At 43.0% G+C, this 16,396-nt stretch overlaps 1 protein-coding gene across 5 annotated transcripts in view; it reads right to left on the bottom strand.

Annotated features, from left to right (window-relative positions):
* The window catches only part of wwox (WW domain containing oxidoreductase), a 968,269-nt gene that overhangs the window by 930,231 nt on the left and 21,642 nt on the right, over positions 1-16,396 (bottom strand). For all 5 annotated transcript variants that reach the window (XM_078544626.1, XM_078544630.1, XM_078544628.1 and 2 more), the window contains exons 3-4: positions 8,740-8,797; positions 3,439-3,617 (exon numbers count right to left, since the gene is read on the bottom strand). In XM_078544626.1, the coding sequence (XP_078400752.1) occupies positions 3,439-3,617; positions 8,740-8,797 (237 nt within the window). The remainder of the gene's footprint in view (positions 1-3,438; positions 3,618-8,739; positions 8,798-16,396) is intronic.

Here is a 16,396-nt window from a genome sequence, read left to right as displayed (position 1 = left end):
GCAGGTTATTTAACCTTGCATCTAAACTGTGCCCTTAACAGACATCCACATCACTTTGCAGCAAGAGTCAATAAACAACATTCAATAGTGCCATAATAAAGACAGTGTGCTGGAAATGCTCAGCAGGTCAAGGAATGTCTGTGGAGAATGAAACAGAGTTAACATTTCAGGCTCTGATGAAGGATCATTGACTTGAAACTTTAACTCTGTTTCTCTCTCCACAGATGCTGCCACACCTGCTGAGCATTTTCTGTTTTCATTTCAGATTTCTAGTATCTGCACTGTTTTATGTTTGGGAGTGCCATGCTGGCACAGTATTTCAGTCCCTTGTGGCACTGATGCAAACTGTACCTCCCCAGTGGAGACAAGTTAATACAGTACATATTGCCTAGCAAAACTGGGACTGCTTATTTATATGGCTTAATGCCACACCAGATGGTGCTTTAATCCAGTAGGCCAAAACTATGCTTTAGTGCTGTGACAGAAAATGCAGATTAATAAACTGGAAAGTAGTGAACTGCAAGACTGAAGAGGCTTTAATGTGAAAGTATAACAACACAGTATAACACAAGGTTGGTCCAATCATTACCCACACTGAGAAAACAGCCAGAATGCCATATTTTCTGTAACAAGTTTTAGTAACTAGTTAAGATCTATAATTGCCGAGAATTAGCAGACAGGCATGAACAGTAGATCAGATACCAGCTTGGGGATCTTGACTTTTCAGGCAAGGCTTCCTCAGCTGGCTTTCTCAATGGAATGTACAAAATGGAGATAGGCAGATCTTTACTAGAATTCTCCTGTAGGGCTAGAGGGAGGCTTTTAAAAGATGGTTGGAACTAAGCTAGTCTGTCTTCCCCAATGTGGTAATGACCAGATAAACTGTTTTAGTGACACTGGTTGAGGGAAAAATATTGGCCAGGTCTTGGGGATAACTTCCTGCTCTTCTTCAAATAGCACCTTTCAATAGAGCCGCAGGGCCCCAGTTTAACAGCATCTCCAACAGCATAGCACTCTCTTAGTACTGCACTCGAGTGTCAGTCTGAACTTGTATTCAAGTCTCTGAAATGAGGCTTGAAGCCACAACTTTCTGACGTAGAGGAGAGATTGCTTTCTGATTACCTGAATGTTTAGGCTGTTTGTAGGATCAGCACACAAGTTAAATCAGCTTTTTGCTCAGCATTGTGCAAGCAGGGTTAAGGCAAGGATATCTTCCCAAGGGGGTGATGGAACGTATGACACTCAACCATACAGAGTCAAAGTCATGCCAGCTCTCTATTTAGCAATTCTGTCAGTCCCATTGCATGCTTTTATCCCTGTAGCTGTGCAAGATTATTTCCTTTTAAAATCATGCATCACCTCTGCTCCTACCACCCTCGTAGGTAGCGAGTTCCAGGTTGCTACTATTCACTGTAAAAAAAGCTCTTCTGCACATCTGCCTGCATCCTTTGCCCCAGTACTTTAAAACTGTACACCCTAGTCCTTGTACCATCAGCTAATGGAAACAGCTATTTTTTGCCTACCTTATCTTAACCTGTCAGAATCTCGTACGCCTTTATCAAATCTCCCCTCAACCGCCTTTGCTCCAAGGAGAGCAGCCCCAGCTGCACTAAGCTAATCTTGTGGCTAAATACCCTCCTCCCTGGAACAATTCTGGTAAAACTCCTTTGCACCCTCTCAAGGGCTCTCACATCCTTCCTAAAGTGGAATCAAGGATTACAAGGGGCAGGCAGTGAATGGAGCTAAGGCCACAATCAGATCAGCTGTTATCTTACTGAATGATGGAGCAAGCTAGATGGGTCAAATGGCCTACTCCTACTCGTATTACTTCTGATCTTTTGTGCGGTGACCAAAACAGAACACAATACTCTAATTGTGGTCCAACCAGAAGTTTTATACAGGTTCAGCTTAACTTCTCTGGTTTTGTACTAAGTGACTCTACAAGATTCTGTATGCTTTCCTAAGTACTCTCTCTCTATGTCCTGCCACCTACAAAGATGCACATGCACCCCAGGGTCCCTCTGTTCCTGTATACACTTTAGAACTCTGCCTCTCCCTATCCCTTTTGTCAAAAACATATCACCTCACATCTCTCTATTAAATTCCATCTGCCACTTATCTGCTCATTCTGCTAACCTATGTCCTGTTGCAGTTGACTGGTGCCATCCTCACTGTTGGCCACACCTCCAAATTTGGTATCATCGGCAAGTTTGAAATTTTAATCTGTATTCCAATATCCAAGTCATTGAACAGGAGTCCCAGCAGTGAGCCTTGGGGAATGCCATTGTCTACTATCCTCCAGTCTGAAAAACAAACCACTTACTTTCCCATGACTCTGTTTCCTGTCCTTTTTTTATTCAAGTTGACACTGACTCTTCTGTTCCATGAACCTCAATTTTGTTAATCAGCCATTTACGTGTTACTTTGTGAAAGGCTTTCTTAAATTATATAGGTAATATATAACTTCAAAAAGTTAATTAGATCAGTCAAGCCTAATCTGCCTTTTATAAATACATGCCGGCTCTCCTTAATTAACTCAAACTCTCCAAGTGCTTTTTGATTTTTTTGCCTGATTATTATTTCTAAACCTTTGCAATATGACTGATTCCTTACACCATTTCCTGTCACATCTGCCACTCTCCAATCCTCTAGCATCTCCCCGGAAACTACAGAAGATCGGAAGATTATGGCAAGCTCTTCCACCATCTCCACTCTGGCTTTAACAGCCTGGGATGCATGCCATTCAGACCAGGTGACTTATCGACTCAAAGCATAGCCAGCCCCTCCAATACATCCTCCATATCAATTTTCACCCCAACCATTAACTCATCCATCTCTGCTTTTACTGATATTTTGTCAGCATCCTCTTCCTTTGTAAATACCAATACAAAGTAATCATTAAGTAATCTAGCCTTACCCTGCACTTCTAAGCATATGCCACCCTATTGGTGTCTAATAGCACATCTGCGATAATAGGAAAATCTGAGATGTTCTTGAAATAGTTAATTTGATCACTTGTATTTATAGTAATAAAATGATCAAAAGAACTCAAAAGGGCAATATAACCATCATAACAAGATAACTCAAAAGATTGAGAGAGGTGAAGTGCATTTTACTGGACCCACGTTGCCGATGTCACTTGTATGCATCTTTGACGTACTATGATTTATTGGCGGTATGCATGGAAAGTAGACATCAAAAAGTTGAATTAGAACAAGCATAAAGATCAGACCCTCCATAATTACAACTGCACGCGTGTGTATCCCGGCGTTTCAAGTAACAAAAATTAGAACAAAGTAGACCAATCGTAACAACTGAACCACGGTTGACATTAAGAGCAAGGAAGGGCTCAGGGAGGCAAGATGTTCCACAACTTCCAACTATACAGCAATATTTTCTATTAATCAAGAAGTTAAGGATCACATTGACTCTACTTACCAATCCCTGAATTGGCCCCAGTGACAATAACAACTTTGCCACTTAGGTCTCGACCTTGTAGAATTTCCAATGCAGCACTATTCCCATCATATCTCTGCCGAATATTTGGTTTCTCGGATGCCTCTTCAACAGTAAATGCTAAACGTGGATCCAGGTATGTAGTCCTTTTGTTTATGTGACTAAGAGAAGAGATTGTATAAACAATTTCAATAACTAACTTTAAAGGAAAGATCTAAACAAAATCAAATGGGGAATAAAATAGATATAAAATAAATAACCCCTACTGTTTCTTCCCCCACCCCAACTTTCTAACTGTTTACATCAAATTACAAATTCTGAATACCATATTGAAATTGAGCTGGAATACTATCTTTACCAATAAACAGAGTTATTCTCTTGGTCATAAGCAACTCTAAACAAATCTGCCTGCTCTGTAGAAACTAGGGGTTTAAAACGTGGGTTTGTTGTATAGGCAATTCTCTATGCTGTACTCATTTTCATTTCAGACAGGATACCCCATCAAAATTGGAAAGGATTAAAAGTCAAGAGTCAGGCAGGCAAACTGTCACAAAAAGACAGTGAGCGGGATGTTCAACTCTTAGTCTGCACTGAAATGGCAGGATCTGCAACGAGTCAGGAACCAACTGCTGCAACACCAGGCTTCGCTATAGGCGTTTACCTCAGCCATACCATTAGCATCTTGCTTCCAAGTTTCCTGACCAGGGAGGGCAGATGAAATTATATCTGTCAAAGGAAGGATTTCCAAATCTTTCCCAGGACTCCAAGCATGGATTAGAAAAGCTCAAGTCGACATGCATTCCTGAAGCTGCAGCAACCACAAAAATGGAGAGGCCTGGCAAGGCTGCATGCTATATCTTCCTGTCTTACCCAAGGTCCAGTTGCAGAACCTGAGAAATTGCAGTGACATGATGTTTCCTAAGGATGGGAGGTAAAGGCTTGCCTTTCAGTCCAACCAGGTGCATGGAAGAAGTCAAGGAGATCAGCTGCAGGAGGGTGGCCATTCCAACTCAAAGACAAAACAAGGGGAAGAGTTTCCTGCAGTCAGCATCACGGTGAAGCAGCCTGGGAAGAGTGTCCTGCAGTCAGTTCTTGTTGAAAATAACAAGACTGACATCATAAGAGAGCGTTTGAGAGCAGCGGAGATCAGAACCAGCATGAGTGCGGGGAAGCTTTAAAAAGGGACGTCAGCACAAAGGTGAGAGCTGATGGTTTTTCTCCAGTTTAAAATAGATTAAGCTAAGGAAAGTTAAGAGTTCTAGTTTTTATTTAAAGAACATAAATACAGTAAAAAAAAAGTTATTTAACTTAAAGGGTTTTTTTCAACTAGAGGCATGGCAGGGCAGCTCAGTCCCATGTTACTTACTACCTGCAATATGTGGGAAGTCCTGGACGCGCCTTGCGCTTGCGCTCTGACCGACCACGTGTGCAGGAAGTGCCACCAGCTGCAGCTACTTGAGCTCCAGGTTTTGGAGCTTGAGCAGCAGCCGGAGGCACTGAGGTACTTCCGCAAGGCTGAGAGTTTCATGGATAGCACGTTTTTAGGTGTGGTCATCCCACAGCTTACGGAAGTGCAGACGGAGAGGGAATGGGTGACCATCTGTCAGAAGAAAGCTTTCTGGCAGGTAGTCAGGAGATCCCCAGGGTGCATCATGCTCGAGAACAGTTTTTCTGTGTTGGAAAATGGAGAGAGTGACGGTTCCTCTGAGGAGTGCAGCCACACTCATGGCACTGAGTGGCTCAGCTGTGTGGGGGGGGGGAGTGGGCAGAAGAGGGGAAGAGCAGTAGTGGTAGGAGACTCAATAGTAAGGGGAACAGACAGGTGTTTCTGCAGCCGTAGATGTGGCTCCAGGATGGTATGTTGCCTCCCTGGTGCAAGGGTCAAGGATGTCACTGAACGGCTGCAGGGCATCTAAAGGGGGACAGCAAACAGAGACCGTGGTGCATATTGATACCAACGACATAAGTACAAAGAGGGGTGAGGTCCTGCAAGCATAATTTCGGGAGCAGATTAAAAAAAACAGGACCTCAATGATAGTAATCTCTGGATTATTTCCGCTGCCACGCGCTAGTGAGTATAGAAATAAGAGGTTAGTCCAGATGAATGCGTGGCTAGAGAGATGGTGCAGAAGGGAGTGCTTTAGATTTCTGAGACATTGGGACCATTTCTGGGGGCAGTGGGACGTGGACAAGACGGACGGGTTGCACCTGAACCAGAATGGGGCCAACATCCTAGTGGGGAGGTTTGCTAGTGCTGTTGGGGAGGGTTTAAACTAACTTGGCAGGGGGATGGGATCCTGAGAGGAGATCCAGTCATTGCTGTCACAGAGACATGGTTGAGAGAGGAGCAGGATTGGCAGCTCAATATTCCACTGGAGGAGGCGGCTCCACAAATATCCCCATCCTCAATGATGGAGGAGCCCAGCACATCAGTACAAAAGATAACGCTGAAGCATTCACAATAATCTTCAGCCAGAAGTGCCGAGCAGATGATCCATCTCAACCTCCTCCAGAGATCCCCAGCATCACTGATGCCAGTCTTTAGCCAATCAATTCACTACACCTAATATGAAGAAACAGCCAAAGGCAGTGGATAGTGCAAGGGCTATGAGCCCTGACAATATTACAGCAACAGTACTGATGACTTGTGCTCCAGAACTTGCCACGCCTTTGGCAAATCTGTTCCAGTAAAGCTACAACACTGGCATCTCCCCAGCTGTGTGGAAAATTGACCAGGTATGTCCTGTACACAAAGCAGGACAAATCCAAATGGGCCAATTACCACCCCATCAGTCTACTCTCGATCATCAGTAAACTTATGGAAGGGGTCATCGACAGTGCTATCAAGTGGCACCTGCTTAGCAACAACTTGCTCAATGACGCCTAGCTTGGGTTCCGTCAGAGACACTCAGCTCCTGACCTTATCACAGCCTAGGTTCAAACATGGACAAAACAGCTGAACTCCCAAGGTGAGGCGAGAGTGTCTGCCCTTGACATCAAGGCTGCATTTGACCGCGTCTGGAATCAAGGAGTCCTAGCAAAACTGGAGTTAATGAGAATTAGGGGGAAAACTCTCCAGTGGTTGGAGTCATACCTAGCACAAAGGATAATGGTTGTGGTTGTTGGATGTCAGTCACCTCAGCTCCAGGACATCACTGCAGGGTGGTGTCCTAGGCCCAACCACCTTCAGCTGCTTCATCAATGACCTCCCTTCCACCCTACGGTCAGAAATGGGGATGTTTGCTGATGACTACACAATGTTTAACACCACTGGCAACTCCTCAGATACTGAAGCAGTCCATATCAAAATGTAGCAAGACCTTGACAATATCCAGGCTTCGGCTGACAAGTGACGAGACATTCGCACCACACAAGTGCCTGGCAATGACCATCTCAAACTAGAGAGAATCCAACCATCGTTCCTTGACGTTCAATGGCATTACCATCACTGAATACCCCATTATCAACATCCTGCAGAGTTACCATTGACCAGAAACTGAACTGGACTAGCCATATAAATACTGTGGCTGCAAGAGCAAGTAAGAGGCTAGGGATCCTGCAATGAGTAACTTACCTCCTGACTCCCAAAAGCCTATCTACCATCTACAAGGCACAAGTCAGGAATGGGATGGAATACCTCCCACTTGCCTGGATGCATGCAGCTCCCACACACTCAAGAAGATTGACACCGTCCAGGACAAAGCAACCCGCCTGATTGGCACCACATTCACTCCCTCCACCACCAACGCACACAAGCAGCAGTGTATACTATCTACAAGATGCACTGCAGAAACTCACCAAGGCTCCTTAGGCAACACCTTCCAAACCCACGACTGCTACCACCTAGGAGGACAAGGGCAGCCGATAGATGGGCTGGAAGTTCCCCTCCAAGCCACACAACATCCTAACTTGGAAATATATCACCGTTCCTTTACTGGGTCAAAATCCTGGAACTCCCTCCCTACCAGCACTGAGGGTGTACCTACATCACAGGGACTGCTGCGGTTCAAGGCAGCAGCTAACCACCACCTTCTCAAGGGCAACTAGGGGTGGGCAATAAATGCTGGCCCAGCCAGCGAAGCCCACATCCTGTGAATGAATTTTTAAAAAAGGTTGACAAATCGACTCTGGTCAAGGTGCTCTTCAGTTCACTGCTGAAAGCATTCCCAAACTGTCAGTTTCACTGCAGAAGCAAGCTTCACCATGTGCGCATTGTTAACCCTAGCATGTTGCTAACAAGTCAGGAAATGGGTGCACTTGCTGGTTGATGAGCACAATTAATGGTCTATTTGCAGATTACAATTACTTGTCCAACAACTCCAAGGACAGATTCTGACTTCCCCACTACCCGGCACTTCAATTCCGTCAACCATTCACACTCCAGTTTTATTTTTGGTCTCCTCTAGTGCGCCAGTCAACGCTAACCTACATTTTCTCTTTTCAGGCGCTAAATGAAGATCGCCAGCATTTCCTGCTCCTATTACTGAAATGCAATATGTTGCTATGCAATAGCAATGCAAATGGTATTTTCCACTAACAGGATGCTGTCATCAAGCAAAGAAGACTTTCTGCCTGCCACGCAAATGAGTAATGTGGTATATGAATTTCAGTGTCGTGGCGATACCAAGTACGTAGGCCATACATCCCAATGATTGGTGGATCTCATCAAATGATACGTCCCTTCAGCTGTTCGCAATGAACTGACTGTACTCAACCAGCCCATGTTTGCAAAGCTCCAATGTTAGACATGATTCCACAATTGGACAGCACTTGCTGTACAATACAGAGTGTACTAAGAATTACACTAACAACAAATTTAAGATCATCAATCGGGATCACAATGTGGCTTACTTACACTTGATAGAAGATACATATATTCATACACAGGTCCTCTGCAGGCAAAAACCACATGTCCAGGCATTGTCTCTTTCTAGAATTAAACAAAAATGTGAGGACAATAGTTCCCTGGTGCATTTTCCATGGCAACACCTTGACCAGAGTCAACTTGCCAACCAATCAGCACCCTTTTGTGGTGCGGTATAAATCATTGCTCCCTTTGAAATTCGGCATTCTTGCGCCTGTTGTGATGAGTGCAAGATGAAAAGCTTCAACAGCATGTCTCTTTTTTTCAGCAATATTCAAGTTCTGTACTACAAAACAACTAAAAGTAATGTTGATTTTTCTCAAATCCCTATTCCAATCCCATTTTCCCCACAAACTTTCACATCATTATACTGAGCTGAAGGATGCAATTCTCATTGGCTTCAACATCTACATACTTACTCAACAAAGTACACCTGGCCATTTTCATCTGTTTCTTGTTCCCAACCATATGGCAAATCTGTAACAGAAAAAAAGTGCAAATTTTACACTATAGTTTATCTTAAAAATCTATAGTAATATACTTTACTATAACTCCAAAGTATGGAATATTGCTACATTTCCAGCGATGAGGGACTTCCAAGTATGTGGTTTCCTTTTTTTTCATTCATGGGACGCAAACGTCGCTGACAAGGCCAACATTTGTTATTCATAGACTGGAGAAGCTGGGGTTCCTTTCCTTAGAGGAGGTTGACAGAATATTTATTAGAGGTGTCAAAATCATGAGAGGTGTAGGCGGAAGTAGATAGAGAAAAATTGTTCCCACTGGCCGAAAGGTCGAAAATAAAGGAGGTAGATTTAAAGTCATTGCCAAAAGAACCAAAGACAACATGAGGCAAAACTTTTTTTTTAAAACGCAGCTTGTGGTTAGGATCTGGAATGCGCTGCCCAAGAATCAGGCAAATTCAATCATGGCTTTCAAAAGAAAATTGGATAAGCACCTGCAGGGAAAAAAAATTGCAGGGCTACAGAAAAAGCACAAGGGAGTTGGTCTAACTAAATTATTCTTGCAGAGCCAACATGGGCTCAATGGGTCAAATGGCCTCCTCCTGTGCTGTAAACATTCAAATTTGTAGTGCAATAATATATTCTATGATCCATAGTTTAAATACAACATTCTTGAATTTACAGACACATTGGAGGTGCAAAGTTTGTAGGGCCGTGTTGCAATATTTATGAGCTGGGTCACATCTTGCTGCAACTAAAAAACTCTGGAATTGCCTCCGACTCTACACAAATGTTTGATTCAGGACAAAGAAAGGTATTATACTGCAGCATATTTATAGCAGATATGCCAACTAACCAGTTTATTCAATTCATGGGGTTGGGAGAAAAGCAATCTTTGAACTTTATGAAAAATTTAAATTGCTGCAATTCGCTAGCTGATCTCCCATGTCATTGTTCAACAGTAGTTTGGCAATAATCTGTTGCACAAATGTACTGTTTCAGTGATAAAATTGGGTCACATCAATGTGGCTCATCCTTTAAAGGCCATTGGTCAGGGAATCCTTTTGTGGAAGTGCTCTTAGTAGATAAAATTTGAAATTAGAGGGCAATTCAGGGTAAAGTCTTTATAGATTGTCACATATTGAAAATTCCTAGTTCCTGCTCTTGGTCAGAGAAAACACCAGGTAATTATCTACCTTTTATGTTTGCTACTGTCTGAGCGTGCAACAGACATGCACAACAGAAATATATAAAAAGGCCAATGATGCATGCAACAGTACATGCATTTTGAAACGCTTTTAAAAGGGCTACTCTTTGTAGTCTAGAATCTTTATTAGGTATATAAAACACCTAAACATTTCAGTCTAGCTATATGCCTTCTAATTACCTGGCAATACCAGAATGTATGCATTTGTACCAACTTGAGTTGGGCCCTGTTAAAAGGAACAAACAAGGTCAGGTTATCGTTTTATGTTTTGAGCAGATCCTCCCCCACCACCCACCCGCAGCCCGCAAAGGCCTGGTTATGATGACCAGAAAAAAATCTCCTTTTTGTGATGTTGATGTCAGAAAAGAGCATGCAGCGAAAAGAATACTGGAGCGCATGTAATAAAAGCAAAAAATGCTGAAAATATTTTGCAGGTCAGGCAGCATCTATGGAGGGAATCAGAGTTAATGTTTCAGGTCGAGATGATCTTTTGTCAGAACAGTTAATGATATTTTAAGTCTTAGTCACTGTAAAAGCTTTTCCATCTCTGAAAGATAACTTTAAGTATGGAGCTTCATTCCTTTATTTCTTGGGAGAGTTGATTTATTTTTAATTTTTGTTTTTCTCCTCATAATCAAATCTTTCTTTCCCTCTCTTTATTTCGCTTTCAATGCCTGATTTGACAATGAGTTAACTATCATGGCACTTCCCGTTTTAGATTCCTTGCTGCTCATGAACGATTCTTCAATTTGATTGGTTAAGGAGATACAGACAGGTTGCCGTTCCCTGACCTTAATAGAGGGCGCAGTGCTGTTTGGATGTTTGGCTACCAGCAAGTTGCATGCAGACGCTACAGAAAGTCTATGTACAAATGTGAGTCTAATTGTTAATTTGCTACTCGGAGCAAAATCCAGCCCAATAGGTTTTCATACTTTAAAGTGAAGAAGCAATATGGGAGAGTGCAGGCACTTTACAGGGAAGTCTAAGTTTGTATGTTTATGAATGCAGTACTAGGGCCTGAAATATACACTTCCTCACTTATGACCATGGTCATTTTCCAAAAAGAACTTCTTTTGAGATACTTAAGCTCATAGATTGCTGGGAAGCTGCGATAAGCTTGTGAAGGTCAGGAGGCTGAAGAAATCGTTGAAAGATCAAAGCACGTATTCAAGAGTAAAATGTTACAAAGTTAAGAAAAGCAAAATTTTTCAGATCAAATAGAAAACGGTTACTACAAAACACAAGATTCATAGCTCAGAGTGCAGTATAACCACAATGGGGAAATACAAGCAAGGTTAGCTGGAAAGAAGTGACAGAAGACGACACCAGCTGCAGGAGTCTCCAAAGTCAAAACCAGAGCCAAAAATAACAACACAGTATTTAATCATAGCAACTGAATGATTTTATGTTCATATTACAAAGGGCAAATCTTGCAATGAACACGTTTTAATGAGGGTGAATACTGATTCAATCTTGCCCTGTCCTACTGCAATCTTACTTATCCAAAGTAACTTCTTCACACTGTTACTAAGTGAAAGCCAACTCGGAGAGCTACTATGATATACAAACAACTGTATTTATGATATTTTGCTTGTGTTAATGGATATCAAGGATTAATCCACACCTAACTTTACAGATGCATAAACATGTGTTATCATATTTGTAAAATAAAGTAAAACAGGTATCTCGATGCTCAAGAGCTAAAATTACAGATTTTACTTTTGGTCTGGTGTTGACGCAGCTAGGTATATCCAAACCAGATTATGTCTGATCATTTGAAGTGAGCTAATTTCAGCATCAAATAAGAAACTTCAGACACAAGGATCAAGTCTCAATTCAATTTTCAAATAAGTTGGTAATGGAGGCAAGGAAAGGGGACTGAAGGGCAAAATTTGTCCCTATATCTATCAACACAGTACATACTGAAATTCTGGGATATCTTTTTTGTGGGTATCATGCAGAACTTAAAATGCATAAAATTGTCTATCAAATCAAATTGAGCACAATCAGGTTATTTCTTGAAAAGCAATTAACTTTAATTGTATATGTAGCGGGAAATACTTAAGCTACTCAACTGTTCTCTTTCCACAGCTTGTTTAATTATATGATAAAAGTTGCATTTTTTGATTAAATAATCTTGATTTTTGTTTTTATTCATTTACAGGATGTGGGCGTCACTGGCTGTGCCATCAATTATTGCCTATCCTTAATGCTCTTGTTACAGGAGTTGTACTTTCAACTGTATCACATTACTACAATGATAAAATACGAATCACTCAATTTCACAATTTATTCTCTTCCCCTCACTCTCAGAACGATAGTAGGGTTTCTCTTGTCCTCTTCTTCCATCCCACTTCCCTGTGCTTTCATGGATCATCTTCCGCCATTTCCACCAGCTTCACCCACCCTCCACTTTCAACCTTCCGGAGGAACCATACCCTCCATGATGCCTGTGTCCACTCTTCAGACACCCTCAACACTGAAGACCCAAACACTCCTTCGAGGTAAAATAGTGATTTACTTGTACTGTATTCACTAGTCACATTAGTCTCCCTAGTGTAGAGAAGATTATAAATGCATATTGGGTGTCCACTTTAGAGAACACCTCCATTCAGTCCCAACTGTGACACCAAACTTATCCTGTCTTTTTATTGCCCACCTTGCTCCCACTCAGCCTCTGGCAGTGTTGCAATGAAGTTCAGATTGCAACCACTGCCCTCATCTTGTTTCCTTTTTCTTGCCTGGTTTTGGTTTTTCCTTTTTTTGGTCATGATTCTGCCATTCACACCTCCTTTGATACATCTTTTGCTTCTTTACATAAGCAAAATTTTGCTGATCCTGGAAATCTGAATTAAAAACACAAAACGCTGGAAATACTCAGCAGGCCTGGCAGCATCTAGTGGGAGAGGAACAAACAGTAATGTCTCAAGGTCTGTCATAGAGGTCTACAGCACAGAAAAAGGCCCTTTGGCCCAACGAGTCTGCACCGGTCAAACAAGTACCTAACTATTCTAATCCCATTTTCCAGCACCAGGCCCATAGCCTTGTATGCCATGGCATCAAATGCTTCTTAAGTGTTATGAGGGTTTCTGCCTCTACCACCCTTTCAGGGAGTGAGTTCCAGATTCCCACCACCCCCTGGGTGAAAAAATTCTTCCTCACATCCCCTCTAAACCTCCTGCCCCTTACCTTAAATCTATGCCCTCTGGTTATTCCCTCCACCAAGGGGAAATGTTCCTTCCTGTCTACTCTATCTATGCCCCTCAACTTTATATACCTCAATCATGTCACCCCCCACCCCCCCCCCCCCCCACCCCAGCCCCCACAACCACCCAAAACTCCTCTGCCCCAGGGAAAATAACCCCAGTCTATCCAATCTCTGCTCAAAGCTAAAACTCTCCAGCCCAGGCAACATCATGGAAAATCTCTTCTGCACTTTAGTGCAATCACATCCTTCCTATAATGCGAATTCCAGAACTGCATGCAATACTCTAGTTGTGGCCTGACCAGCGTTTTATACAGTTCCAGCATAACTTCCCTGCTCTTATATTCTATGCCTCGGCTCATAAAGGCAAGTGTCCCATATGCCTTCTTAACCATCTTATCTACCTGTCCCACTGCCTTAAGGGACCAGTGGACATACACTCCAAGGTCCCTCTGATCCTTGGAACTTCCCAAGGTCCTACCATTCGTTGTGTATTCCCGTGCCTTGTTTGTCCTACACAAGTGCATCACCTCACACTTATCTGGATTAAATTCCATTGCCACTGATCAGCCTGTCTATATTCTACTGTGATCTAAGGTTATCCTCCTCACTATTTACCACTCCACCAATTTTCGTGTCATCCGCGAACTTACTGATCAACCCTCCTACATTCAAGTCTAAATCATTTATATATACCACAAACAGCAAGGGACCCAACACCGATCCCTGTGGAACCTGACTGGACACAGGCATCCAGTCACAAAAACACCCCTCGACCATCACCCTCTGCTTCCTGCCACTCAGCCAACTCTGGATCCAGTTTGCCAAATTACCTTGGATCCCATGGGCTCTTACCTTCATTATCATCCTTCCATGCGGGACCTTATCAAAAGCCTTGCTGAAGTCCAAGTAGACTACATCAAATGCATTGCCCTCATCTACACACCTGGTCACCTCTTCGAAAAAATCAATCAAATTGGTCAGACATGATCTCCCCTTAACAAAACCATGCTGACTGTCCTTGATTAATCCCTGCCTCTCCATGTGTAGATTAATTCTGTCCCTCAGAATTGCTTCCAATAGTTTCCCCACCAAGGAGGTTAGACTGACTGGTCTGTAGTTCTCTGGTTTATCCCTTCCTCCCTTCTTGAATAACAGTACCACATTGGCTGTCCTCTAGTCGTCTGGCACCTCTCCTGTGGCCAGAAAGGTATTGAAAATTATTGCCAGCGTCCCTGCTATCTCCTCCCATGCCTCACTGAACAGCCTGGGATACTTTTCACCTGGGCCTGGAGATTTATCTACTTTTAAGCCTGCCAGACCACTTAGAACACCTCCTCCCTTTCTATGCTAATTTCTTCAATTATATCACAGTCCATTCTGCCTGATTTCCATACCCACGTCGTCCCTCTCACTTGTGAATACTGACAAAGTAATCATTTAGAACTCTACCTATGACTTTCGGCTCCACACACAAATTACCACTATGGTCCTTAATGGGCCCTACTCTTTCCCTAGTTATCCTCTTACTCTTAATGTACTTGTAAAATAACTTTGGATTTTCCTTTATTTTACCTGCCAATGATTTCTCATGGCCCCCTTTTGCTCTCCTTATTTTCTTAAGTTCCCCCCTACACATTCTATACTGCTCTAGGGCTTCCGCTGTTTTGAGCCCTCGGTATCTGCCATAAGCCTCCCTTTTTTTCTTATCCAATCCTGTATATCCCTCGACATCCAGGGTTCCCTGGATTTGTTGGTCCCACCCTTTGTCTTTCCTGGAATATTTTAGCCCTGTACCCTCCCTATTTTCTTCTTGAATGAGTCCCACTGCTCTGATGCAGATTTACCTAAAAGTAGTTGCTCCCAGTCCACTCTGGCCAAATCATATCTGATCTTATTAAAATCGGACTTCCCCCAATTTAGAGCTCTGATTTATGGCCCATCCTTGTCCTTTTCCATAACAACCTTGAATCTAATGGAGTTATGATCACTATCTGCAAAATGCTCCCCCCCACTGATGCCTCTACCACTTGCCCGGTTTCATTCCCTAAAATTAAGTCGAGGACTGCCCCCTCTCTTGTCAGACCTTCTACGTACTGGCTTAAAAAGCTCTCCGGGATGCATTTTAAGGATCCCGCTCCCTCTAAACCTATCACACTATGATTAACCCGGTTAATGTTGGGGAAGTTGAAATCCCCCACCATTACTGCCCTATTATTTTTACACTTCCCTGAAATTTGCCTACATATCTATTCTTCTATTTCTCAGACTGTTTGGGGGCATATAGTACAGTCCCAGCAATGTGATTGCTCCTTTTTTGTTTTTCAGTTCTATCAATATGGCTTCATTTGAGGAACCTTCTAAGATGTCATCCCTCCTTACTGCTGTTATTGATTCCTTGATCAATATTGCGATACCCCCTCCTCTTACCTCCTTCCCTGTCTCGCCTAAAGGCCTGATATCCTGGAATACTGAGCTGCCAATCCTGCCCCTCTCTCAACCATGTCTGTGACAGCAATGACATCATACTTCCATGTGTTAATCTGTGCCTCAACTCATCTGCCTTATTCATCAGACTCCTTGCATTAAAATAAATACCATCCAACCTTGCCAAACTCCCTCGTGCCTTAACTGGCCTATAATTTCTATGCCTTCCAGACTCACTTGCTCTCTCTTCTAATTTTGGCTGTGCATTTCCCACTGCTGAGCCTCCTCTCAGGATCCCACCCCCCTGCCAAGTTAGTTTAAACCCTCCCCAATAGCACTAGCAAACCTCCCTGCAAGGATGTTGGCCCAGTTCCGGTTCAGGTGCAACCCGTCCGCCTTGTACAGGCCCCACTGCCCCCAGAAACAGTCCTAATGTCCTGCACCACCTCTCCAGCCACGCATTCATCTGGACTAACCTCTTATTTCTATACTCACTAGCGCGTGGCACCAGAAGTAAACTAGGATTACTACCTTTGGGGTCCTGTTTTTTAATCTGTTTCCTAGCTCCCTAAATTCTGCTTGCAGGACCTCATCCCTCTTTCGACCTTTTTCGTTGGTACCAATATGTACCATGATCTCTGATGTTTGCCCTCCCCCTTTAGAATGCCCTGCAGCCATTCAGTGACATCCTTGACCCTGGCAGCAGGGAGGCCACATACCATCCTGAAGTCATGTCTACGGCCGCAGAAACAACTGTCTGTTCCCCATGCTAT

The sequence above is a fragment of the Cetorhinus maximus genome, chromosome 6 (assembly GCF_964194155.1).
Source record: "Cetorhinus maximus chromosome 6, sCetMax3.hap1.1, whole genome shotgun sequence".
Classification (NCBI taxonomy): domain Eukaryota; kingdom Metazoa; phylum Chordata; class Chondrichthyes; order Lamniformes; family Cetorhinidae; genus Cetorhinus; species Cetorhinus maximus.
Note: the sequence above shows the minus strand (reverse complement) of the source record. Positions and strands in the feature narration are given on the sequence as shown.